Source organism: Macrosteles quadrilineatus, unplaced genomic scaffold, assembly GCF_028750875.1.
Source record: "Macrosteles quadrilineatus isolate MER2022 unplaced genomic scaffold, UCM_ALF_1.0 Scaffold_3__2_contigs__length_128488019, whole genome shotgun sequence".
Classification (NCBI taxonomy): Eukaryota; Metazoa; Arthropoda; class Insecta; order Hemiptera; family Cicadellidae; genus Macrosteles; species Macrosteles quadrilineatus.
Window position 1 is genome coordinate 115,672,374 of NW_026542596.1, and position 27,797 is coordinate 115,700,170.

Genomic DNA, 27,797 nt, shown 5'->3' on the forward strand with positions numbered 1-27,797 from the left:
TAGAGCACGGTAGTCTGTTGTATTTGAAGAGTTTGTTAGATTAAGTGCTTCTTATTTCAAGAAAACAACCACTCACGAGCGACATTACTCTAAGCTAGCGGAAACAATTTTTATTGCAGCTGTCGTATGAATGTACTTTGAGTTTGAAAAGCAATCTACATGTCATCATCGTAAGTCTTAAAACTTCAAACGATTTTGAGGACATCATTAATAATGTTGATAATTCTGTCCTATACGACTTCGCTGTTTTATTCATAGTATATTGTCGCGAATAGCTACTTAGTAGGAAACACAGCGCATAGCTTTTGATCCTGGATTGTATGGGATTGAACTACAAACTCTTCACGAATCATACGAATAGAACTTTGAACTCTAACATGAAAATAAGTGTGTGTGGTTTGATTTATAACTACTCTATTTACATAGAAATTTTCCAATTCCGCTCATAAATGGTTTATCGTGGAATTTTCAAAGTTAAGAGTTTGATTATAGATTAGGGGAATCAAGGCCAGTAAGTTAAACGGATTAAAACAATAATTTTTTCCAGATTTTATCTGATTTTGGATGGGTGATCACCAATTACATGTGGGGGATGGAGGCCAGTATCTCACCTAAAGATTTTGTAAACGAGAGGTTTGTATCAATTAGAAAATGATGTTCATGAAGTATGCATTGTTTGGTTATTTAAAATGGTATTATATTCATAAGTGTAACAATAAGTTTTAAAACAATTGTCAAACAAATATTATGTATTTTTTAATAATTAAACTACATGTGTTGTACACTATTTTTCTAGTAAACTACCAATGCATTTTACAATATATCTTTTTCCGTTGTGCTGTTAAACCTACACTCTTGTAAAACGAAATTTACCTACCAGTTAAGTCAAAATAATGTTTGTCTGAAGCTATACAGAGGAAAAAAAAACTTATTGTCTGTTGTAGTTTTGACGAAGTCAATGGTTGCAGTAAGGACCACCAAAGCAAGTACATAGAGGTTCAAAAACACTCAAAAGACTGACGTTTAATAGTAATTTAATAGAAACAAGGAAATATGTAATTGGCTGAATCAGATGATACAAAAATGTACCTAGAACATTTCAAACACACTCTGTTGGCCAAAGAATAAATCTCGAGCAACCCATTTAAAACTTAAATCGTAACTTTAAAGAACTATTACATTATAAGGAAAGGCATTTAATTGACCTTAAAATAGCATTATACAGAACTTGCTCTTCTAGATAGCTCACAGAGAAATAATAAGTCAAATCGGTCAAGAGAACGTATTGACGTTTCTTGATTGGCGTTGTCAGTCCAACGTCACGAAGTACTTGTCACCATACTAAAATGTTATCAGCTGTTTTCGAACTTCATCATCGGAAGTACCAAAATCAGAATTTGGTCATTTAAAAGTTAACTTAAATATTTATTTTTCATGTTGCTGAAGAAAGTGGTCACTACACCGACCACCGAAACTACCGAAATTGTTTGTAAAAACTGAATATTTTTAATTTCCCCCGCTATATCTCTGACATCAAACACTATTTTAATCCTACAACTTTCCTAACTTAATTTCTCTGGTGTTAAATACTAAACCACTACTTTGTTTAAGAGATAATATTACCAAATTTAAGTGTTTGTTGTGTCAATCAACTGTTTGCATATCTATCACTGAAAAATTACTTGAGGACCAAACAATTCTCGGAGTAAAATATTGAAATAGTCTTAAAGCAAATTTGACAATCTATAGTAATTATTCGACCTACTACATTGTTCTTCATCCGTCCAACATAAGCAGGTGACAAAAAATTGCATTAAAGCTGTGTGTAGGATTTCACAAAATAATACAGGTTACTGAGGTTTTTTAAATAGGCTATTAGTAAACTCCTCCAAAAAATGACATAATAACCAACCTGATAAAATTAATAACAATCTAGAAATATAAAAGAGGATGTTGGTTTGTATATTTATATATTTGGCAGTGATAAACTTATTCATCGCTGGACCGATAGCCACGAAACTTAATACATACATGTAGAATTTCATGGAATAGGTGTATACACGATCAATTTCATGAGAGCTTAAAGGGCTTAGCCCTAGGATCGTGTTAAAGGTACTTATGTAAGAGATTAATGTAAGAGGATTTGTAAAGAATATTAGTTTGATAAATATACGTCTCCTTTTTTAGGTAATAAACTAGGTTTTGTCGTATTTTACTCTATTGTATCACAGAAACTATTATTTCTACCTCGAGGATGTCTGTTGTCTCTTGTATCAAACGACGTAGGATATTTGTGTACTGCAAGTAGCAGTTGCACTGTACCATGTAACTGCGATGTTCATCCACTCATGGCATTGAACAAACATCATTGAGAACCTTGTATATCAGGGTATGTCTGTATGCATTTCACCTTCATTTTCTGTGAATTTTATTACTTAAGTTTTCTAATCAGAGTCTCCTGTGTCTACTATTCTCAAGCCTTATATTAACTGCACAGGTTGTATTGCTAAAATAACAAAACATGATTAAGAATGGATTCGTAATAAAAACAATAATTTGAGTTATATTTGAATTAAAAATTTAAGTAGTGACATTAAATAATATTTACATTGTATAGTAATTAATTTAAATATGTTCATAATTAATATTATTATTAATTTGTCATTATTTTAGGATAATGTCCACCATACAAGAAGGCCACACACTAGACCAAGTAATCTCTTTAAGGAAATATGAGTGCGAACATCTGCCTTTCAAATCGGAAAATATCACCGGTAAGTAAACAAATATGACTCTTCAAATTGTGGATTTTTATGCCACTATGTGTATACAATGATTTTAACTCATAATTTACAATTTTTCAATCCAAAACTATACGGTACCTACTTTACTGGTATTATTTTTCAATAAAGTTATTGAACGTTTAAGGTACTCACAGGACTTCAACTGATTAAGATTGCTAGTCCTCCCTCCTTCATAATCAAAGACAAATATTTTACTGAAAAAATTTGAATTTTAGTTGTCTCTTTTTTAGTTGGTTCTTTAATCTCATTACTTATTTCTTTATTTTGAAGGGTATCCTTAAAAGTGTGTCAACAATGAGAATTTCATAAGAGCTTAGAATTTCAATTTTCTTTAAAATCATTTAAGTACCCTTACTGTATATCTTTTACCTTAAAATTGGTTATAAGTATTCCTCTTCCAAATACAGCACCATCCACCATATACAGCAAAATCTAAGATTCAAAACGTAATTACCAATTTTAAATTGAATAATTTTTTAGAACAGTCTTGTTAAATTGATTTAATGGCTGTTTATGAAAACTCGTACCTTAAATTTTCGAAGAGTGTCGTTAACACTATTTACGCGAGTTGCGTACACTACTTTACCTACGACAGTGTTTTAATTACTAAAAACCGCTACTCATAACATCTAAGAGAGGTTATGTTTTCGTTTATAACCTCTAATTGCCACTGACAGTGATGCAACGAAACATAATTGCACCACTCAACAATTAAATTGGCCTGAACAGCTGATTAGTTGAAGTTCATTAATATTAACATTTTATTTCTCTCTCAACCCTTGAACCTCATTGGTCCGTTTGTTGTTATGAGTAAAACTATGCTGACATAAGTGAAACCTTTCAATTCTTAGAGGTTTATGAAAATTAATCAGTTTGAAATCAAGTAATATTTTCCAGGCACGATGTGTCCTCGAGAGTTTGATGGCTGGACATGTGTTAATGCTACTCCTGCAGGCTCCGTCGCGTACTTCCCTTGTCCTTTTTTCATCCTTGGGTTTGACCCTAAAAGTAAGGAATTTTCCAATAGTAAGCAGCATGCTAGATCTTATGAGAAAGGGAGGTCTGTAAACAGAAATAAGCCATATTACCTTAAATACCTATGATTTATAGACATGGTGGAATAGAAACCAAGTTGCAGCTTCAATACGTTGAAAGTATTTTTAATATTAAGTGTTTAGGAATATTATTTGTTATTTGGTGAATCAAAGATTTAAGTACTATTACGTTTGGCCACTTGTTATACGTACTCTATTCCATGTTTATTTTAACGATCAAAATTATTAATTCATTCATTTTAATTATTTTATCTTAAGTCAGGTTTTATTATTGTCATTGAAGTAAATTGCTGCATTCACTAATTGGCCTTCTAGAATACGTTTCCTTTTAGGAAAGTTCGCGTATTCTTACAGAAGCCATGTGTCGTTCGTTATTTAAATAGGTTCATCCAAATTAAATGAATAGACAAAACACGTCTTCTTCTGTTAGTGAAAAAATGGAAAATTTGAAACAACTATTTTCTGCACATTCTAATCTAAGATGGATGGAAAATACATACTTAACAGAATTTATTGATTAACAAGTTATCGTAGGATTTATTGTCCTAACGGATAAGACGAAGACAATTTTAGAGTATATCTCCGACTAATATTTCACAAATATTGTTGAACTTAATAATGTATTCCACGATACTATTTTTTTTATCCTAGGACGCTAGGCACGAGTCCAGAATTCTTTTTCACATTACTTCAGGCTAGACCTAGGGGTTGGTGATTTGGCAGGATTTGAACCCGGGACCTCTGGAACCGAAGTCCCGCCCTCTAACCACTAGCATTCCACGATAAAATATACGAGAGGAAACTAAAATGTATCCTATACGAAATCACTCAAGGGTAAAGACGATAAAAAAATGGCTTCAGATTTTACAATAAAACGTAAATTTCCTTTAAAATATGAAAATCAATTATTTTCCTTGCGCATTCTAGCGATACATTTTATTCTAAGACTAATTTTAAAATTACCGATGAAACACTTGGCCCATTTGACCAAGAGAACAAAAGAATTATTTTAGCAGATATATGTAAAAAATACACGAATAGATGAGAAATATGTGAGACAAAAATATCTTGTGACATGTCCTGTTTTAGCTTAACCGTATTACGAAACTTAAATTGCAAAATTATGCTCAGCTATTAACTTCTTCAAAGATAAACTTGCAAGAAACCTCAAGCAGTCAAAGCGTTTCTCTTTAAGTTAATCCTTTCTTCAGAAACTTTCTTAGCACTTAGAGTGGAGATTAAATTGTTTAGGAAGATGCAACAGTTTGGATTCTCGGAAAGTGTTAAAGTACCGAGCCTGTTCGCCACCTAAAACAATATGAACTCCTTAAATGTTTCACTTATCAGGTATAAATTTAAATTAAAAGAGGCGTCCATGTATAGATACAGGAATAAATTGAAAAAAATGACAGTTTTGTTTACGTTTCTTACACTATAAACATTATGTGCGATTCTACTTACCAACATATGGTATGTTAACTCAAAAGCTGATTATGACAATACAAAATATGGATAACAAACCTAGTCCTTCCTCAGTGTTTACAAGACGACAATGGGGTTTGTAAGTCTAGGGTTCTACGTATTAGGCTAATAGTCAAAGGTTCTACCATCTATGAAAATTCCTGAACTCATTTTAAAAATTATGTCAACAAAATTACAGAAAATTAAAAATAAAAATAATTTCTTGAATTACACGTGATGCTGAAGCTTGTGAACTGCAGTTATACTGATGATAATGTAAAGATAAAGACGAATGTTAGTTTTTTATTATGTACAACTCAATGGAGTCATTACTGTACTCAAGTATGTGTTGTGGACGAAGTTAAGCTCGAGCGAAAACATAACATGAATAATTTGGTTTTTAAGGATTTGTCTACTGTTTAAAATACCTACTTTAACTGCACCTGCAGGGTACGGTCAGCGGGTCTGTATGGAGGACGGCTCATGGTTCACTCACCCAGAGAGCAACAAAACCTGGTCAAACTACACAACCTGTGTCGATATGGAAGATCTGCAAGTAAGTGTCAAACTATCGTTAATTCTTTTTTTTCCACCACTGCATGGAAATCCCACTGCTACATCTGTAAACAGTACGCAAAATAGCAAATTTCCGCTATAGACCGGGAATGACTATTGCCGCTGGCTTAATCAGTTGATTTCATGGTTGGCGTTTCTATAAAACACCAACAACACTAACACTTAGTGTTCTTAAAACACAGATAGCAATTCATTGTTTAGTTCAATAAAAATTGATAATTTATGAATTTTAACACACAAAATCAGAACGAATAAAAAAATAGTTTATTTTGCATATCATTTGTATTTAAGGCAGTGCAGGGTATTCTATTTTTATCTATACATGCATACTGTCTTTCACTCTAACCACTATGCTAGCACACTTTAACTAAGAAAAAAAAACTTAGACTTAAAATAAAATTGGTTTACTAATGTATTACCTATTACTTATCTCAATTTTCCTTCATCACAGCTTAACATTAAAGTAATAAAATAACAAAAAAATCATATGCAACGCTAAAATTATATAGCATTGACTATGGACATTAGCTAATAATAACTCATTTCATAATGCGTACCTTATTTCTTAACGACCATGTCGCTCCCTAGAAACATACCAGTATAAATGTATTTGTTTTTATACAAATATACATAAAGTCTTGAGAGGTAAATGATAATGAGGTGTCTGGCTAGGATGGCTTTTCTTATGAGTAAACAAAAGAGGGCTCTAAAAGTATCTTTTGGTGTTTTACAACGATATTTTATGACGAGCAACATTTTACGGTTGAAACATTATCTCAAAAGCCTTTAAAGTTACTTATTTTAATGGCCTCCCTAATCACTCTGTATTTTCAGCTACGAACGCAGGTCAATTTAATTTACAAGACGGGATATACAGTGTCCTTGGCAGCGCTCATCATTTCGATCGTCATATTCTTTTACTTCAAGTAAGTATTTGACAGTTTGAATTCTTTTAGAAAATGTTAACCAACGCTGTAAACAACTACTAATAACGATGTAAATAACTACTTAACGGTATAAGTTGTTTACATCGTTGATGTAAACTGTGTGTTATTTATACAAATGGGTACCCAACGTAATCAAAATTTTAAGACGATTAATAATTATTACTAATACAAATACAGCTGTTGTACAGATCTTTGAGGAGATGCTGTATTACTTAGGCTAATATAGAGACAGCTCTCCTCATTTAATTTATATGCAATTTTTTCAACTATTGCACGTAATGCTTAATGTTGATAGTGAGCTATAAGGTCAAGGAATTTTATGACAATAAATTGCTAATGGTTATTGGTAGGAACTGAGCCTCATCCACCAAGACTCCAAAACCGTAGTTTCGTACTCAAACTGATAATAGTCAGCTCTGTGTCAGGTTTATATTACATTATATATTTACAAACGTAAATAAATCAGTAATGGAATGACCGTAAATCAATGTTTTACAAACGTATATAATGGTTTTTAAAGTAGCCGTTTTAGTTCAGTTCTTGGAAATGAAACGTTTCCCATAACATCATTGTTTACTTTCGTAACAGCTAACAGCTTAGTTTTACTCATACTGTAACAACACGGATAACGGACCAATGAAATTCAAGGATTGAGAGAGAAGAAGTAACATTGTAATGATTCGAACTTCAACTAATCAGCTGTTCAGACCATTTTAATTGTTAAGTGGTGAAATTAGTGTTTGGAACAATGTTACGTTGCATCACTGTCAGTGGCAATGAGAGGTTATAAACGAACTCATAACCTCTCTTAGAAGTTATGAGCAGTGATTTTTAGTAATTAAAACACGTCGTAGGTAAAGTAGTGTACTCAACTCGCGTAAATAGTGTTAAAGAAACGAGTGGAACATTTATGGTATGAGCTTTTTTCGTCGCGTAGACTATTATCATAGATTAAACATTCTCCCTTAGGGAGTATGTTTATTCTATGCTATTATTATACTTGTTTTGTAACAAAATTGCTACTACAGTGGTTGCTCTAAAATAAGAATCATTTCCGTATTGTTGTCAACCTCATTCTCTAAGCTGTCTGCCAAAGGTAAAAAGAAAATGTCTACTTTTTAATTCAAAACCACACCAAACTATTATTGTTAATTCGTGCATTCCAGATCGTTGACTTGTACGAGGATACAGATTCACAAGAACCTGTTCATATCCCTCGCTCTCAACAACTGTTTGTGGCTGGTTTGGTACGAAGCTGTTGTGGATAATCTACCTGTCCTAATGGAGAACAGGGTAAGTAAACTGATCGAATAAATACGAAAAAGGCCAAATGTTTTTTTATAACTTACCATTAGGAAACCCCAACTAGATATACCAGAATTAATATATTTCTTAGTAAATAAATTTATAAGCAAAAATGCCTGTATTCAAGAGCTTTTTCCTTGTTTCTTTGAAGTTACTCAACTCTGAAAAAAACAATACAATATTTGCAAACTATCCAATAACAATTAGAAAACTGTCACAGTACTATAGGATTGACGTGCATTTAAATTTATTTTCTAAAGACAAGACACAAATCCTTTGTAGGTCTAGGGAAGATCGTTGAAAAACTCACAAGTGTTTTATCACCTCTTAACAGTTTATTACTTTATTACTTATACTTCCATGAATTTTATACAAATACTTCCATGAACTTATTCCCACCATCATAGATGTTTTTTAACGCCAAGTTGAGAAATCCTTCAATAATGAGCCCATATTGGTTGCCAGCTAGAATGTCAGATTCTTCACATCCTAGTGCAGTACTTCCTAGTAGCTACGTATTTCTGGATGTTCTGCGAGGGACTGTACCTCCACACGCTGCTGGTTGTCACCTTCGTCACAGAGACCAAGGTGATGCCCTTCCTCTACCCCATCGGGTGGGGGGTTCCTGCCCTGCTAGTAGCGCTATACGCTGTGCTCCGGTCCTCCAGGAGGGAGGAGAAACTGCAGTGAGTATTGGCATTCATTGGTTCATTTTGTTAACTTGGATGGTTTATTCCAAGCACCTCAAGTTTGGAATATTTTGTACGGGGAACTTCTCAAGTACAGTAATATTAAGAGAACTGGAAAACATTTAAATCAATCAACGCGGGAAGAGACAGGTTACGTCAACTTTGCAGTGAAGTTGGAGAATTTGTTTTCAAAGAATAGCTAAATAAACTTTTCATTCAGATTATTCTGCAATAGGAACTCCTCTTGTAGTTTTTAAGATTAATTCAAAAATATTACTGCCAAATAATCAACGTAATCCTCATGAAATTATCATATAAGGTAAACGCACCAGTAGCTGACAGTATAAGAAACTATACGCACTTAATAATCCGTGGTTTTGAATAAATAGGAACTAAAGAGATATTACGGATTTTATGTGATTCTAAATTTAGTGTAGTTTTCAAATTTGTCATACAAAAAGGGGTTTTTAAATATATTTTATAACATTTTTAAACTTAATTCAACCTTTGTACGTGTTCCAGTGGCTGACAGTGAAAAAAGTGCTTGTACCAGTAGCTGACTGTCAGTTGTCCCAGTAGCTGACACTGGAACTTAAATGTACTAGCTGCTAAACCTAAAGGTTTTATAATTTATTAGACGAATAAAATCTAACTTAATAATTAAATTATAAAATCACATAAAACGTTATTAAGAAAATTTATTTTACATATTTTAAAATAAATGATATTTACATTAAAATATATATACAGGGTGACAAAAAAGTCTGGAAACGGCTTGATATCTTTTTAACTAAATTCGTTTGAAAATTCAAACTTTTCACATCAACTTATATGTATGATAACTACTTTTTGCAAGCATTACCATTTTTTGACCTCTACCAGGGGACGACCCATGAGGAGTAGGTACATAATCTTTAATATAAGCATAGGTTGATATGCACATAATTTTAAAGGTCTGGTCCAGTGGAGTTCATTGCCGGAAACCGCGTCAAAAAAAGGTTCATCCGTTACAAAATGGCGGCTGTCCAAATTTCTTGCGGAATATACCTGCAGAGGCCTTAGTATTGGTAAATACTCATATTCAACATTAGCCGGGAAATCTGAAACTCGGTTAAATTTGTTTTGAAGATTTTATAATATTAATCTATGAGCTATATGACTTTAAAATACAGTTTCAGCTCTCAAGCTAATGTTTAATACGAGTATTTACCAATACTAAGGCCTGTGCGGGTATATTCCACAAGAACTTTGGACAGCCGCCATTTTGTAACGGATGAACCTTTTTTGACGCAGTTTCCGGCAATGAACTCCACTTGACCAGACCTTTAAAATGATGTGCATATCAACATATGCTTACATTAAAGATTATGTACCTACTCCTCGTGGGCCGTCCCCTGGTAGAGGTAAAAAAATGATAATGCTTGGAAAAAGTAGTTTTCATACATGTAAGTTGATGTGAAAGGTTTGAATTTTCTAACGGATTTATTTAAAAAGATATTAAACCGTTTCCAGACTTGTTTGTTACCCTGTATATATTTTATATATATTTTTAAAAAATATACATTTTTTAAGATAATTTGGCTTATAAATTAAAAAATTAAAATCGTTTTATAAAAATGTGAGATCACATAAATTATAAATAGCATGCAAATTTCGATGGGTGAAACCAATTTAATATTGTGCAAGTAGCAAATATCCCCTGTCAGCTAGTGGAACTTGTATGGCTTTTGTGTACCAAAGCCTGACATTGATATAATTTTAAATCCAAAACCCCTAACGCCCCAATTTTTTCATGAAATTGTCAACAAAGGTATAATTGATAAAAATAATGAGCCTAATCATTAATACTATTTAAGAAATTTAGCGAAATGACAAAAAACCAAACTAACTTTCTTAACAATTTCATTAAGGGAATCGACTAAATGTGATGTGTACGGACAGGGTCGCTTTCAAACCACCACCATTCCGCAAGTATGGGCTAAATTTAAATGATTTTTTTGTAAACAAATCAAGAATAAACATATGTTCTTCTAACAATGCAATCATGTGTAAATATTTTTAAGAGGCCACATTATAATGTTAAGAAACTCAAACTGTCAGCTTCTGGAGCACTGTCAGCTACTGGTGCATTTACCTTACAGTGTGTTTAGAGACTTTATTTTACGATATAAGCAAGGTAAATCTGTGTATATATTTTTTTTAAATTTAAGTAAGGCAATAGTTTATTTGTATCTTTTAGAAGCAATTGAGGTAAAAAGCGCGCTAAGGCTGTTCCAATCCTATCACTTTCTAATTGGGTCTGATGAAGATTGGTAAAAAATATACCTATAAGTAAGTAACACACAAAGTAATACACAGTCATATCTTACAATACATTTAAACATGACGTATCCTATACAGTTATGTTAACTAATAAAACCATTCGTTATATTGATACACACTAATCACTTAGTTAGGACTTTGCAGACATTCATATTTCTACAGTAAACGAATTCGAAATAACTCAAACATTTTTATAACATAAATCAACCACGAATATTTTGTTAGTTTATTTGCATATTATAAGGTTTCGTCAAAGAAAAATAACCATCCTTTCCTTTTATGATATACATTGAAAATTTATTTCGTTGTTTTTTTAGTATTTAACTTTTATTTCCACGAGTTTATATTCCATGAAAGATACTTCTGGGAGAATATTTCCTTAGGATCTGGTGCAATAGAGAATCATTTGAAAGTCAAATGCCTGCAATCCTCGGATCGCTGTGAAGATCTGATTCAGGAGAAAATATGTAAACACGTACACAGCTTGGTGTAAGAAATTTATGAATGTATTTGAACCACAGACATGTTCAATAAACTACGTATTAAATCCTTGCTATCATTAAAGTTATATTAGGCAGCCTAATTACATGATAATATATGATATTGGTGATGAAATACATGATAATACATCTGCATACAAAGTTGAATTAGTGGTCTTATAAATTTTAATTGCAAAACCAAAATAGTATATTTCATCACTAGGGCGTAAAGTCAGTCTTTTCGACCCGAGCTCAAGTTTCACATTTGAATTGAAGCTTAGGTCATAAAATTAGATTGGGTTGAAATATTATATTTCGTACCTAGTGCCGAAAATGAGGTTTTGTCGGCTTGAGATCATTTTTAATTTCGAAACGAAGTCGAGAGCTTAAAACGATCGAGAGCTGCCAAACCGTATCGGCCTGTGCTACTTTCACAACACGACCAAAACTTTAGAAAATATATACAACAAATGAAAACTAACAGTCAATATAGGTAGATTAAATTAATACTAATTTTATGCCTCGATTTATAAAAGGTTTTCCACTTGTTCTAGTTGTTGGATCCACGAGTCGCTCTATTCTTGGACGTTGTCTGGACCTGTGTGTGTCTCGATGTTGGCCAACCTGGTGTTCCTGATCAACATTGTCAGACTGTTGCTCACCAAACTACACACTGGTCTCAACAGTCCCAAACACTCGCAGTCGTTCAGGGAGTCACTAAAACACGCCTCCTTCAGGTCTAGAAGGTAACTTTTGAAACTCTCACAATGTTTGATAGTTAATACCTTAGGGATTTGTTGACTGTGTTACATATGGTTACGGTCTACAAATGTATTCCCTTTGGATTCTGCTAATAAAATAGTTTATTTGACATAAAAATTTACATTACAACAAGATATCCTTTCAGTTGGACTTGAAAAAGAAGTTGGCGTAATTCAACAATTAGCAATTTACATCAGCGAGTTCCATCGGTGGCTCAAATTCTTCCTAAGACTGGTTTGCCTTTAAATTGTTATTTGATATCTGATGATATTCATGGTCAAATGTATATTTATGGAAGTTGAACTGTTGAATTGAGCTTTTTGGTTTATCAGGACGATTGATAAAAATCCCAATCATTATGAGAGACAAAATATTTATAATGGTTTGAAACTGGACCCAGTTGTCTTATATCATCTATAATATTAAAACGTGACAGGGTTTTTTATTTAACGATTCTGAATCAATCACTTGACGGATTTTCATGATTTTTGTGTTGAAAGAAAGATAGTTTTGAGAACTAGGGAATGTCGAAGCCATCATTTTAGTTTAGGGTCCCAGTTTTTAAGAAATTAAGTTATATTTTTTTTAAATCTAGCAGCCGACGCTAACATTTTAAACTAGCTTTTGGTATGATATAATTTGCTTAACATAACAGCTGTAAACATTCAGAGTTTGTGACACAAATTCAGCATTTGGGTAGAATGAAAAGACATACTAATGGTTGACTTATTTATACTATGTGTAATGCTGATCATTGATACGTTAAATTCTTCGGTAAGAGGATGACATATTAATTAAATATAGGCCTACATAGTAAAATACTAGCTTGTTCAAATTATTTTGTAAAGCAGTCTTTGATTTGTTTCAGTGCAATATAATTTGCTTTAACTAACAGCTGGTTAAATATAAAAAATATTCTGTGGAACTATTATGTTATTTTATTCACTCTGACTTTGCCATTGATTATAGGAAAGTAAGATTAGTAGATATAATTAGACCACATAGATAAGTAAAACCATTGCTGTGTACAAATCGAGGCTGTTGTCTCACTCATTCATACAACACTCGTCTTTGCCCTAAAATTCGCAACCAGATGTGACTAAAATCTTATCCAACCTAAGTTAATATCAAGGACAGCTGGGTTCAGTTTTGTTGACCCACAGTTTTATTCCTGTAGAAAAGCCTCGTCCACCAGTCAGACGGCGGCTCACCCCACGGGCAGGACCAAGAAGGCAGTCCGAGCTACCCTCATCCTCATCCCCCTGCTGGGTCTGCAGTACATCGTCATGCCCTTCCGTCCAGAACAAGGGGACTCGTGGGAGGCCGTCTACCAGATCGCCTCTGCGGTCATAGCGTCGTGTCAGGCAAGTTTTTCAGAGGACTCAAAGTTAATTCTACAAAGACAAATTATTTCTCAGAGGAAAAATAAATTTAAATATTTCTTGAAATTTGGATACTGCGAGTAGTCTTCTCATCCTATAATCTTAAGCCTGTTCTGGGTTAGATTATGTCATGCTGCTTGAGTATCTCTAATGGGTTTTCCCTTATTTCAGGTCGAATTTTACAAAGAGTGTTTTTAAGCTTTTACCTAATTCATACAACACTCTTATCGAATACTCTTACTATAGAGTATGGTTGAATTATTTTTTTTAGGTGATTGTTACGTAATTCCATATAGTTATCAGTTTCAAAATTAAAAACGTTTGCTGTAACCCAAAATCAATAGTTACAATTTATATTACTGTATGTTTAAAACTTCAATTAATTTATAATCCTGGAAAGGAGTGAGTCCTTTGGGTATAGGAAAACTCGGAAAATTTCTAATGAAGTTCACCGTGTGTTCTTTGGCTAGAGTGGGGCTCCGGGCTGGGGTCTGAAGAGTATGAAACTTTTTATTGGGTATAGTCTATGGGTCTTAACCCATTGTACAGTTGCTACATACTGGCTAGCGTTAACACATTGTTCTTGATATAATGAGAAAAAAACTTACATCAAGCATTGCTAGGCTGATAATTTTCGATTATTATTAGTCTATATAAAAGGTTAGAAAATATTTTCAGATGTGGCAAAACATAAAATGTACGTATTACTAAATCATATCTTTAAGTACCACACAGAATTACCCAGGTTTTGGGGGGTATGTAAAGCCCTCCATTGGAAAAGATGGATAGCCCCTTATAAAATTACTAAAGCGGTTGTAAAAAACTTCATCAGTATTTTGAATTAGCTATAGGTAAATTATATTACTCACTCATAAACAAAAAAAGTTCAAGCCTAAGAAATCTTGGGTCTTCAAGTTGCATATAAAATGCTGCAAATTAAAATGTTGAGTGGCTATTTGGAATATTATAGATATCCAAGATTTATTTATGCGTCTCTTGGCAAAAAGTATATTCAAGGTATTAGGGGACTGTTTAGAAATTGACCATTTAAAAATTAATAAATATTCCTGGCTTTGGTAATGGGTTCAGCAATTCAAAACTTAACGATTGAAAAAACCTAGTGAAAACCACTTTTTTAATTTTCAAAATATGTAAATTTATCAAATGGTCGAATAAAAAGAGTCAAATTAAATATCCACATCAAATTAAAATAAATTACAAGATTTGGTTTACGTTGAGGTGGATAATTTTTACAATATCAACCAATCGTTGTTTTCGAGAGAGAGAGAGAGAGAGAGAGAGAGAGAGAGAGAGAGAGAGAGAGAGAGAGAGAGAGAGAGAGAGAGAGAGAGAGAGAGAGTTCTATTATCTGGTCACTTATGCGGCTATACGCTCGTCCTGAAGTATACTTGTGGGGCTATTGGTCCTCGTGGGGATATCCCCATAAGGACCAGGTCTTTTTTTTGGCTGGAATGGATTATTCGTTCAAAATAATGCGTAAATTGCCCACTTTCAGCGCAAAACGAAAATATCCCCACATGGCACCTTATGATCCTTACACTTAGTTCGCTTTTGCGGCCACCAGAGCTGCGCTGATGCCGGTTTTCTCTCTCCGAAAAGAGAGTAAAGCTTTGGTCCTTATGGGGATACGAGGCCTGATTGGTCCTTTTTGAATTTAGAGAGAGAACTGTACCTCATGATCAACTGTGGGGATATAAGAGAATATCTGCGGTCCCTATGAGGATGTCAATTCTGATTGGTTCGTTTAAATTTTAGAGAGAGAATTTTACCAAATGGTACATTGTGGGGATGGTTTGTGTCTTCAGTGATAGACATGACACTCTTTGAGGAGCACGAGGTTGTAATTTTGTACAGTTATTGTTCTCTGAGTCCGTTGTGCTGCTGCTGAACAGACATCATGAAGCGTGGCGTGGCGTAAAAATCCAAATTTTTACGCATAATTACTATTTTATTAAACCTTTTATAAAACTGAAAAACTGAATGGATAGTATATTTCTGTCCCTTAAAATCATTATTGGTATATACTTAGAGTTTAAAGAATAACGTCCAATCTATCTAAAATCCATATAAAAGATTCGAGTTTTGTCTGTACATTGCACATAATAATATATTTTTAGGTTGTTTTTAAGTTTTATACATTATGAAATGAAAAACTAAATAAAAAACTTTTATTTATCCCAAGAATAATAAACTAAAACAGAGAGTAGCTATACAACATTAGAGTACAACATTTTTAAGATAAAATTTGCCTTACTTTGCCTAAATTTGACTAATGGGCAGGTGCCTGTGCGTAAGCCTGGCTGTTATCAGTCTAAAGAAATTGAGGGAACACACTAAAATTTGGAAGATTAAAGAAGCAGAAACGAGTCTTATCTCTTTATTTCTGTCCGTCTGTCTGTCTGTCTGTCTGCTGTCCGTCTGTAACACTCAAGATGGCATTTTACGCTATCTTTTCCAGGAAAACGAGAGTACCTATCAAGATCCAAGTCATTTTAATGTATTCACTGGATTGGCGAGAGTATTTTTAGTCATTAATATATGGCCTCACTACTTTGTAAATACAATTACTGACGTTCAAAAATGCAGTTTTGTGCGATTTTTGTTAAGTTTTCGTCCAATTTTTATCACATAATCATCTATGAAATAACGAACAGCTGTTCGGATCAAGGTAATTTTTTCTAGGTGTCACTAATATGTTTACAAATGTTGTTTACAAATACCGTAACCATTTTCGATTACATTTTAAAAGCAAATCCCAACCAAGTGAGATTAAAAACGTTTTTCTTGCATATCGGATTTAATTAATCGCAAGTGCAATAAAATAGTGTAACCACTTAAATGAAATTAAATAACTAGGCATCATCCAGGTCAGGAACCAGAGATTAGTTGTGTATAAGATTGTTCTTGAGTTTTGATAACCAGAAAGAAGACCTTGAATCAGTTTTGTATACGGCTGGGAAACTTAAATTTATTAATGATCGACACCAATAAATTAGAAACAAGGTTTCCACTCATTGACGGCGCTTCAATAAGTGTAAAGTAAAAAATCACAACTGCAGTTGGTGATTGTAACTGAGGTTTACGGATGATGCTAAACTCGATTTTTTAATGTGTCACTTTTTGTTCCTATACCATTGACTTTAATAGTCAATAGTTCATACTCACCGTGTGATGCAATCGCTGGACCATACAGCCAATAGGCCCATAGCCCATCCTTTGGGTACGTACGCCTACCCAATTATTCATAACAAACTTTTTGACGACAATCCGTGATAACCGGTACTTTTCCCTAGAATACACGGCCTACCTCCTACCTACTTAAGAAATAAAATTACAAACGTCCAAAAACCCAACGTTGTGTGATTTTTGTCACGTTTCCTTCTATACCAATCATTGTTTATAGAATACGTAATCTATTAAATGACAAAAAGTTGTTTGTATAAGGTTGTTTTTTTTTTCAAACTGACACTGATAAGTTTACATTAAAAGTTGTTTACAAATAAAGCAATTAATGTGAAATAACATTGATTGCCGATAACTTTTTACGAGAAAATCCAAAACCAATAAGAGATCAATAAACTTGATTAACGCATATAATTGGTCTATTTACTTTAATTTTTTTTGCTGTAAACGTTAGTTTTTGGTTCTGGTTCTTTTGCCTTAGACGAGTTGGTAGCTGAATTATGCAAATATTTGTTATGCAGATATCTGAAACTATGCAAACCAACTGCTGTTCTTAAGGTTTCAACTGACTAAGATAAGATCCCCGTACGTAGAACGGACACAAAGCTAGTAAAACATAAACGGAGCAATGTTTTTAGTTTTAAAAGTATTTGAACTCCATTGAATCTCCAACACAACACCATTTTACAAGCTACATTTTACGTTGGGACAAGAGTTTTATATGTATGGTATTTTTTGCCACAAGCACGAGGCCTCTTTCAGGCCTCGATCAGTCGTAGCCTATTGTAGTAAACAAAAACCAGCATTAAATTACTTCTAATGCTATTCTTATGGAGAACAATTTACTTCATATGTAATTTTGTGTTAAAATTTTGGGAATTTCACTATTTTTTCCGCCGTCTCGGTATTGTGACCTTTCCCTTTAATTTGAGCCCTCTCCCGTCATTCTAGGACTTCTCAGTCGCCTACAATTTTGACGCAAATAATCGGCTTACGTAGTAATAGCTATTTACATTACAAGTGTAGTAAGAGCGTTTTTACATCACGCAGGTGTATGTTGTGCAACGAGCGAAGGCGAGTTGCATAATTCACCGAAGTGATGTAAACACGCTCTTGCGTAACTTGTAACGTACAAAATTTTACCTGACCCGACAATATTAAGGAGGTTACGAGCAATATACTTCATTATCAATTTCACTCATCTTCTAACAGTAACGTCCATTTACAAACAAAAGCTAGGTTAGGAAAATTCTTCAACGCATAACAATAAAATTCAAACACACAGCTGATTTCTAGCGTTGAACGTCGTTGGCTCCATGGAGGTATATTTTTTAAGTTATCCACTCAATCTATATAATTAATACGCTACATGAAACTTTGTCGGTTGAACTCCTCCGCCATTTCTTAACCGATTTTATCCATTGACGTCTCATTGGAAAGAGCGTGTCGCGTAGATTTGCAAACTGGCCTTACATTACCGGTTTGGAACGGTAATATTTGGATTTTGGAGCAACATGTACACTAGTGTTATTTAAATGGGTTTCATTACATCACCGAGTGAGTTTTTTTTCAACTTTACATCACTCGAGAAGTAAGGAAGTTGTATACATCACGCTTGGGATAGGGAAGTTTAACATGGCGGGTTAGGTAAATATATTGACTAGAGCATTTTTCAATAGGCACAACCATTGTAATGTTGATATTTATTTAACGTCATATTTTTGTTATTTTCGTTATCAAATTTGTTATGTAATGTACACTGCAATCGGAGTGTCGTTATTACCGCGAGTCACGACGGACGATGTAATGACAATTCGGAATTTGGTCAACTCGAGTCGTGAACATCATTGTGCGCTGTGATCGGTGGGCGGGGGAGGAATGACCTTCACAGACCGCGCACCTGCTTAACTGGCCACACCCCAGCGCAATGGGTCCAAATCATCGATATGTCCAAATGTATGTAATAAACATAAAGGAATCAGCTTTGAAACGTCAAAAAAACTCACACAGAATATTTTGATTTGTTTTTTGCTGAAGAAATAATACTGGGCAGACCTCCAACAAAAAAAAAGGTGCGAAGAACGTTTAAAGAGATTTCCTGAGCTGCAAGGAATAGGAAATTACCTGAAGATCAAATGAAAGGTAAACGCAATAGTACAGGAACGAACACAGAAAAGCCTGAACAAATTATCACATTAGTTGTTTTTACTGTGTTGTATCATTTTTAACTTATCCATAATGCCAGTTTAAACATGTTGGTATTATCTGTCGTTTTTCATAGTCCTCCAATGTATGATTCGTTTATGAATTTAAACACCAACAGTAATGTTTAAACTATCACATTAGTTGTTTTTTCTGTGTTGTTTTATTTGTAATGCCAGTTTTAAAATGTTGGTATTATCTGTCGTTTTTCGTGGTGCTGCATTGTATGAGTTGAATTTGTTTATGAATTTAAACACCCAATGTAATGTTTACTGTTATTTACAAAGGTTTTCAATGGCTTATAAGCCTTAGGGTTTTATGATTGTTATGTTTTATGTTTGTACGACCATTTTCTACCACTACCATTTTAGGTTTTATTCTAAACGTGTCTTTTAGAGGAGAGAATTATTTTCTTCTTACATTAAGCAATAATTGCCTCGGTCCTTAAGATGTTTTTGGGGCTTGTCAAACGATGAAATATACAAACAGTTCACAACAAACATGCGTAACGTTTTACTAACCCCAAAAGACATCTGAATAATTAATGTGAGCGTTGCAATACAGACAAGAAACACTACGTTATTAAAATTATTGTTTTGTGTCCTTAGATCTTTTGAAAGTTATTATTTATACAGTTTAATAGTTGAAACTTAATACTTCTGTTAAATTTCTACCGGTACATTCTATAGTTACTTTCTGAAGGGCTACACTGAAAATTTGTACTTATTTTTACTATAGTAAGATGATTATACTTTATTCCCAATTTTTAGGTTAAGTTCAATTTACATTACTGTATTGTTTGTCAGTATATTTTTATGCCACAGTGTTTTAGCAATTTATTTAATAATATACTACACTATTTGTATATATTATACTTAATTAATAATGTAATTAAAAAAAAAACAATAATGATTTTTGAAAGAAAATGTTTTATTTTAATCCTTAGAGAGTAATCTGGTAATATCTCAAACATTATTAACATGTTTTCAGACGGTTTGAATAAACAGTCTAGTTACCTTGTATTTTTCATGATGTCGTATTTGTCCATGCAGTTTAACAAATTACTTCAATAACAAAAGAATTTAACGACATAAACCAGTAAATTACATAAGTATAAAAAGTAGTTGATGATTATTATTTTAATATTAAAAACGTAATTATATTCCAAAATATGACATAAAATATGAAAAATGTATGACGTAGTATAAATATTTATTATTAAATCCAGTTTTTTATGTTTATTGAATGTTGCAATATTAATTATAAAAACTGTTATAACTCTAGTTACAACTACTACTATACACTCCAGTAATAAAAAAAGGTCATTCTTTGCTATACTGGAAAAAATAGACACTTACATTGATTAGAAACAAGAATAGATAAATCAAGTAATGTTACTTTTGAAGCCATAACAAATGGACTTTTAGGCTTTCACGCCATCTAGAATTAGCAACACCACAAAAGTTTTTTTGGCTGGTTCGATGTGAGTTTCCTGCAAAAATATCTACAGAAATATGGGTTGCAGAAAAAAGCACCTGATGGTGTCATGATGGGGTGACTGGGATTGCAGTATTGCAAGCTCAAAGGGTCGCCGGATTTCTACCCCCGGATATTTACCCCCATGAAAAAACGCCTACGTCATTTTGACGTCACGAGGGGCGGGGCTTATACACGTTCGAGAAACAGCCCGCGACTGGAAATCTACCCCCGGACATCTACCCCCAGACATCTACCCCCGGACATCTACCCCTGGACATCTACCCCCGGACATCTACCCCCGGACAACTACCCCCCGTGGTCAGCTTCTGCCGTGTATCGGCCAATATTCATTGTGTTGTATAATTGATTTTATAAATTGCTTTACCTTCTTATATCCAGTAGTAAACATGCGATATGTCGATGTCTGTTTTAACATTTTCCATATTTATAATTCAATAAGTTGTAACAGTCCTTTTTCAACCCCCCATTGTTACTTTCACAAACAGTAACAGCTAACGGCGCATGCATGAGCGCGGATCGAAAGTGTTTATCACAAAAGATTGACCAATACGATTTTAATACTATTTAAAGGTTCTTCCAAAAGAAGAAAAACCTGTTAATTATAACTCTTATGACGTACGGTATGGGAAAATTTTTATTCATTGAATGATCAACCATATTTTGTAACTAACGCAATAGTCATTATTGCTTTTACACTTATTACTCATCAAAAAAGCTAAAGAGCTGAATGCTAAAAATTTGTATTACTTCAATCTATTTATCGCAGTTATATGAATTAGCATAAGCCTTGAAAGTAACCGTCAATGTCGACGGGTTTCACCTAATTCTGTTCTGTATACTACATTAAATTCCTCATTTTAACATTTTAGTGGCAGGAAACCAGCTTATTCACTTCGTATATGGTATTCTTATAAATGAATCTTTTGAACACTTATTTATGGACATAAGTTGACAAGTTTTGTTTTAAGGCAGGATTTTCCAATAAGACTTTATACATTCCCTGAATATACGAATGTGCTGCAATGGGGGTATTTAGGCGTATATATTTATTAAAAGATATTAGGCTATGCTTAAAAAATTGAATGTGGCCATTATTTTGAATTTGAATAATTGTCTTATTTTAGGTCTTTAAGAGAAAATACTTTAAAATCCTTTCTTAGTACGCATCTAAAATCTTAGAAACTAATTTTTTTTACTACTAGGTGATATGAAAAATTTGCCATTATACACCTAACTTTTATTGATGAAAAATTACAAATATAAAAAATATATTTATAATACAAAATATGATACAAAATATAATTATAATACAAAATAATACAAAATACAAAAATTAAATTTGAATAATTGTCTTATTTTAGGTCTTTAAGAGAAAATACTTTAAAATCCTTTCTTAGTAGGCCTACGCATCTAAAATCTTAGAAACTAAATTTTTTTACTACTAGGTGATATGAAAAATTTGCCATTATACACCTGACTTTTATTGATGAAAAACTTTTGATCCTCTTTCTCAATTTAACAGTTTGCAAATGAGTTTTGGTTTACTAAACAATTATTACTACTAGGCCTACATTGAATAAACCGGAAGTTCACCACAGTTTATTCACTTTATCCTTTAAGAAATGTGTGTAAAAACAATGGTTCAGTACGATGTAACACTTGACCATGTGAAAAGTGCGCAATATTATATTATTTTCATAGCTTTTTAATCTCCTGTTTACAGTTGCAGACGATCTATTCATGTTTTCACAACCTGACTTAAAAATTGATCTGATGAGTACTACTCACATTTCACTTTTAAACTGTTACTGTATAGTGTAAAAGTTGGTCAACCATTGGAAGCACCTTCTAGGAATAAATCAAAGGCTTTGGGGTCAACCTTTTGAAGCCATAATCGAAATATCCTTTTAATTACCATTTTGTGCTGCGGTAGATCTTAAACTTTTAAAAGACACCTCAATCGTAAAAATCTGTGAAGTAGGTCGGGTTGAAAAGGACTGTTATAACTTATTAAATTATAAATATGGATAATGTTAAAACAGACATCGACATATCGCATGTTTAATACTGGATACAAGAAGGTAAAGCAATTTATAAAATCAATTATACAACACAATAAATATTGGCCAATACACGGCAGAGCTGACCACGGGGGGTAGATTTCCGGGGGTAGATTTCCGGGGGTAGATGTCCGGGGGTAGATGTCTGGGGGTAGATGTCTGGGGGTAGATGTCCGGGGGTAAATTTCCAGTCGCGGGCTGTTTCTCGACCATGTATAGGCCCCGCCCCTCGTGACGTCAAAATGACGTAGGCGTTTTTTCATGGGGGTAAATATCCGGGGGTAGAAATCCGCTACCCCAGCTCAAAGACCACATTGCCTTCTTTGGAGGCGGCCATGCTTGAATGCAAGCCTATTGTAATCGTTTAATTACAACAAGTTAAGCTCAACACCACAATGAATGATAACACTATGTTGCGGTATCAACTTGAAGTGACGACTTTTATGAATAGCATTATAACACTATCTGAGACAGGGATCTCAGATGGTGCGTATTTAACCTGCATATGAAATTATATAATATCAACATAAAAATGATGAAAATACTGTATGTTACTATTGAAAAAATTGTATGCACATTAAAATACATTTATCCGAAATTTTATAAAACTTATAATTAAATCTTCAGTTATAACGTTGTCTAAGGAATATAAGAATATATTCCAGGTAAAGTGGTGTCAACATTTGCCTCACATACATAATATTAATGACGGGGGTACGGACATGAATATTCATGTATGTATACATGGTAATTTTTTTATATATTTATTTAAACCATTGCTTATACTTATACAAAGTCAAAGTCATCTTTATTGTCACATAACGTTTTTTTCAAATGCTCTGGCACAGCCGACATTGTCAAACTATACTAAGATAAACTAGCTAATTGGTAAAAATAAATACATAGTAAAAAAAAACAATTCACATAGATTTGTCTTCGAGAAACAGATCTATACTAAAATAATTATTTTCCAACAAAAACTAAACAATGTTTCCTTAAAAGATACTAATCCTATGATTGATTCGTTGAACCCAGGCAAATAGTAAAAACATCTTTTACCCATATAAGAAGGTGTCCTCTCCACAAGATTTAATCTGTGTATAGGATATTGAAAATCTTTATTAAATCTAGTGTTATAATTGTGCCGATTATTTTCACTGAGGAGTTTTTCGAAATTTGATTTCACATACAATAAACATTTAAGAATATACAAATTAGGGACGGTTAGAATTTTTAGTTCTTTAAAAAGTTGTTTGCAAGAATGTTTTACGGGTTTGAAAACATTATTCTAAGTATTATTTTTTGAAGTTTAAAAAGTTGATACGAACCAGAGGTGACGCCCCAAAGCTTGAATTTTTCCATACTGTTCCATACTGTAAAATTGATGAAAATAAAGCGTGATAAATCATTAGTCTAGTGTTTGAATAATTTCTTAAGACCATTCAATTAATTATATTACCCTTAAACATTTAGCATGAACTGTTTTTACGTGTCCTCCTAATTTCATTCTCATACCTCCACAAAACCCTCTGAGATATCGCCGTAAAGTCCTCTCTTACAGTCCCACAAATCCCTCTCTTATATCCATTGAAAGTTACTTGGTATCCTATTTCACCGTCTAACATTCTCAAAAACTATTTATAGGCCTACATAACCCCACAAATATCTATCTTGTATATCTCCACAAGATCCGCTCTCATATCCTCATAACGCCCTCTCTTGTGTCTCCTGGATAATCACCATCGCACAAACCCAAGTAACTGTAGAACTATCAACTCTTTTCTCATATCGCCATAAAGTCCTCTCTTATATTCCCACAAGTCCCCCTCATATATCCTCACAAAACCCTCTCATTTATCCCCACATGCCCCTCTCTCATATCCTTATAAATTCCTCTCTTATATCCCCACATGCTCCTCTCTTATAGCCTTATAAATTCCTCTCTTATATCCCCACATATCCCTCTCACATATCCTCACTATGCCCTCTCTTACAATGACCGTTATATCCTCTGAATGTTCTCTCTTATATCCCCACTAATTCCTCTCACATATCCTCGTAAATCCTCTCTCATAGTGACCGTTATAGCCCCACAAGGACAAAAATCGGCACTTGGTAAATGGACGAATTTTTGAGAGAGGGCCACAAAAAACAACTGCTAAAATTTTATCTAACAATCTTCTCTCACTGGATTCTTTCTAACACTAAAAATGGCAGAGTTCCCACAAGTGACCATACAAACAAGTATCCCCGCAAAGCACCAGATGCTGGACAGAGAGAGAGAGAGAGAGAGAGAGAGAGAGAGAGAGAGAGAGAGAGAGAGAGAGAGAGAGAGGGAGAGAGAGAGAGAGAGAGAGAGAGAGCGTATATTTGAAACTCTATCTTTGTTAGTTTTAATTTGATTCATTCGCTTTACTACAAGTTACTACTTTATTACTCAACTCAATTACACTTCATGTTTTCATACTTTATTTTTCGAACATGTAAAACACATTTTAGATAAGAATCTTGTAAAATATAAAATAAATGTAATCTGTTTTCATTAATAATTATTATATAGTTTTAGTAAAACCTGTTTAATTATTTTTTTGCAGGGATTGTGTGTGGCTTTGCTCTTCTGCTTTTGTAACGGAGAGGTAACTTCAAGTTATATTTACATTTTGTATTATAAATTACATTACAATTGTTGTGCATTGGTATCAGTGTCGGAATCAGTGACTCAGTAAAGTATATGTAAAATAAAGTTGTTCGTTGATACACAAATGTACAGGTATTTCATCTTAATCTTTCAAGAGATTCTAATGGAACGATCTCATTTTTAATCTTAATTGAATAAGTACAAGTTTTACTATAATGTTGGATATCACTTTTTCTGGTTTACAGTCAAAATTTGTTACTCTATTCCACTATATTCGATAGTGAGAACAGTTTTAAATTAATCAAAATTTGTCTTTTGATTTACCTATTTTTGTCGTGTTATCGTATTGCAGCTTACTGTAATTATTTCCTCTCCTCAATGAGGTAAGATTCAAATTCCTAACTACTTATTCCTGATAAAATATCCTAAAAAATAATTGATCGCTTAATGCAAAATTTTCTGATCGAAAGATAAACAATCTTCTATTAACATTTTAAAGGAAATATTTCAAAAAATGAAACAACTCTCTTATATTTTATTAATGTCCATCATGTACTAAGTGCTATAAAATCTGCCGGTCTCGCCAAAATTTGGTTGATTACTTCTCTACCTTTTCAGGTTATAACTGCAGTAACCAAAAGATGGAAGCAATGCCGCATAAAGAAGCGGACATGTCACTCTTGTACTGGAATCACATCGGTCTCGGTAAATATATATTTTGGTTTAATAAGCCGGTTAATTTATCCTAAATTTTAAAGTTAACTTTACCTATAACTTTTTGGTTTTTTATAGAAAGGAATATCATTGTGCTAAATTCTATTGGGAATCTAACGTGAAGTTATGAAAAACTTAAATTTTTTAGAACTTTGAGTGTAAAGTGGTTTTGATCAATGAAAATCCACAAGTTAGTCATATATATATATATATATATATATATATATATATATATATATATTTATTTATATCACATACTAACGTATTCGTCCAGAGAACACTTAAAAAATTGTTTAGTTATTAAAAATACAACTAATGTAATTGTGTTTATCAATAAAAGTTAGTATTTATCTTCATTTTATTGTAGAGATTGCTAAAATACTAAAAAAAACTCATTATTACCTTGTTAATGTTTACAACAGAAAACACAAAAACCAAAAGACCTTCAATCAAAACCATATAATAGCACATCTTAGTCTCATTTTTGAGTCTTGAAATGATTTAAAAATAAGAATTGTCTCTGTAAAAGGCAACGTGATAAACTGTAGAAAGTATAATGTTGACAGTTCAGCCGTTCGTCTTTCGCCCAGGAGATGGTGCCAACGGCGGAGCCGTACAACGAGAGTCATCAGATGAACAACTTCCACAACGTAGCACTCTGAGATCCGGTCAGGTTCATACTGGGCCAGCCCCTCGTCACATCAGGTCCATGTACAAGACTGTAGACAGACATCAGATGAACAACTTCCACAACGTAGTCCTCTGAGATCCGGTCAGGTTCATACTGGGCCAGCCCCTCGTCACATCAGGTCCATGTACAAGACTGTAGACAGACATCAGATGAACAACTTCCACAACGTAGCACTCTGAGATCCGGTCAGGTTCATACTGGGCCAGCCCCTCGTCATATCAGGTCCATGTACAAGACTGTAGACAGACATCAGATGAACAACTTCCACAACGTAGCACTCTGAGATCCGGTCAGGTTCATACTGGGCCAGCCCCTCGTCATATCAGGTCCATGTACAAGACTGTAGACTAACGTCAGATGAACAACTTCCACAACGTAGCACTCTGAGATCCGGTCAGGTTCATACTGGGCCAGCCCCTCGTCATATCAGGTCCATGTACAAGACTGTAGACTAACGTCAGATGAACAACTTCCACAACGTAGCACTCTGAGATCCGGTCAGGTTCATACTGGGCCAGCCCCTCGTCACATCAGGTCCATGTACAAGACTGTAGACTAACGTCAGATGAACAACTTCCACAACGTAGCACTCTGAGATCCGGTCAGGTTCATACTGGGCCAGCCCCTCGTCATATCCGGTCCATGTACAAGACTGTAGACTAACGTCAGATGAACAACTTCCACAACGTAGCACTCTGAGATCCGGTCAGGTTCATACTGGGCCAGCCCCTCGTCATATCAGGTCCATGTACAAGACTGTAGACTAACGTCAGATGAACAACTTCCACAACGTAGCACTCTGAGATCCGGTCAGGTTCATACTGGGCCAGCCCCTCGTCACATCAGGTCCATGTACAAGACTGTAGACTAACGTCAGATGAACAACTTCCACAATGTAGCACTCTGAGATCCGGTCAGGTTCATACTGGGCCAGCCCCTCGTCATATCAGGTCCATGTACAAGACTGTAGACTAACGTCAGATGAACAACTTCCACAACGTAGCAC

At 33.8% G+C, this 27,797-nt stretch overlaps 1 protein-coding gene across 1 annotated transcript; it reads left to right on the plus strand.

The window, feature by feature from the left end:
* The first annotated feature begins 586 nt into the window (after nucleotides 1–586).
* LOC128990890 (calcitonin gene-related peptide type 1 receptor-like) lies at nucleotides 587–27,668 on the plus strand. Its single transcript, XM_054413531.1, has 12 exons — nucleotides 587–633; nucleotides 2,674–2,774; nucleotides 3,702–3,812; nucleotides 5,770–5,876; nucleotides 6,731–6,822; nucleotides 8,010–8,136; nucleotides 8,614–8,834; nucleotides 12,193–12,384; nucleotides 13,578–13,764; nucleotides 25,343–25,384; nucleotides 26,005–26,091; nucleotides 26,667–27,668. Exons 1-12 carry the CDS (start codon nucleotides 593–595, stop codon nucleotides 26,760–26,762), a joined length of 1,404 nt encoding a protein of 467 aa, XP_054269506.1. The 5' UTR covers nucleotides 587–592; the 3' UTR covers nucleotides 26,763–27,668.
* The last annotated feature ends 129 nt before the right edge of the window (nucleotides 27,669–27,797 follow it).

Bases quoted from the DNA above. Each gene is read 5' to 3' on its own strand.
- LOC128990890 (XM_054413531.1), top strand. From the start codon at position 593: ATGGAGGCCAGTATCTCACCTAAAGATTTTGTAAACGAGAG. The intron at 634-2,673 runs GTTTGTATCAAT...TCATTATTTTAG, and splicing joins AAAGATTTTGTAAACGAGAG to GATAATGTCCACCATACAAG. The intron at 25,385-26,004 runs GTAACTTCAAGT...CTACCTTTTCAG, and splicing joins TCTGCTTTTGTAACGGAGAG to GTTATAACTGCAGTAACCAA.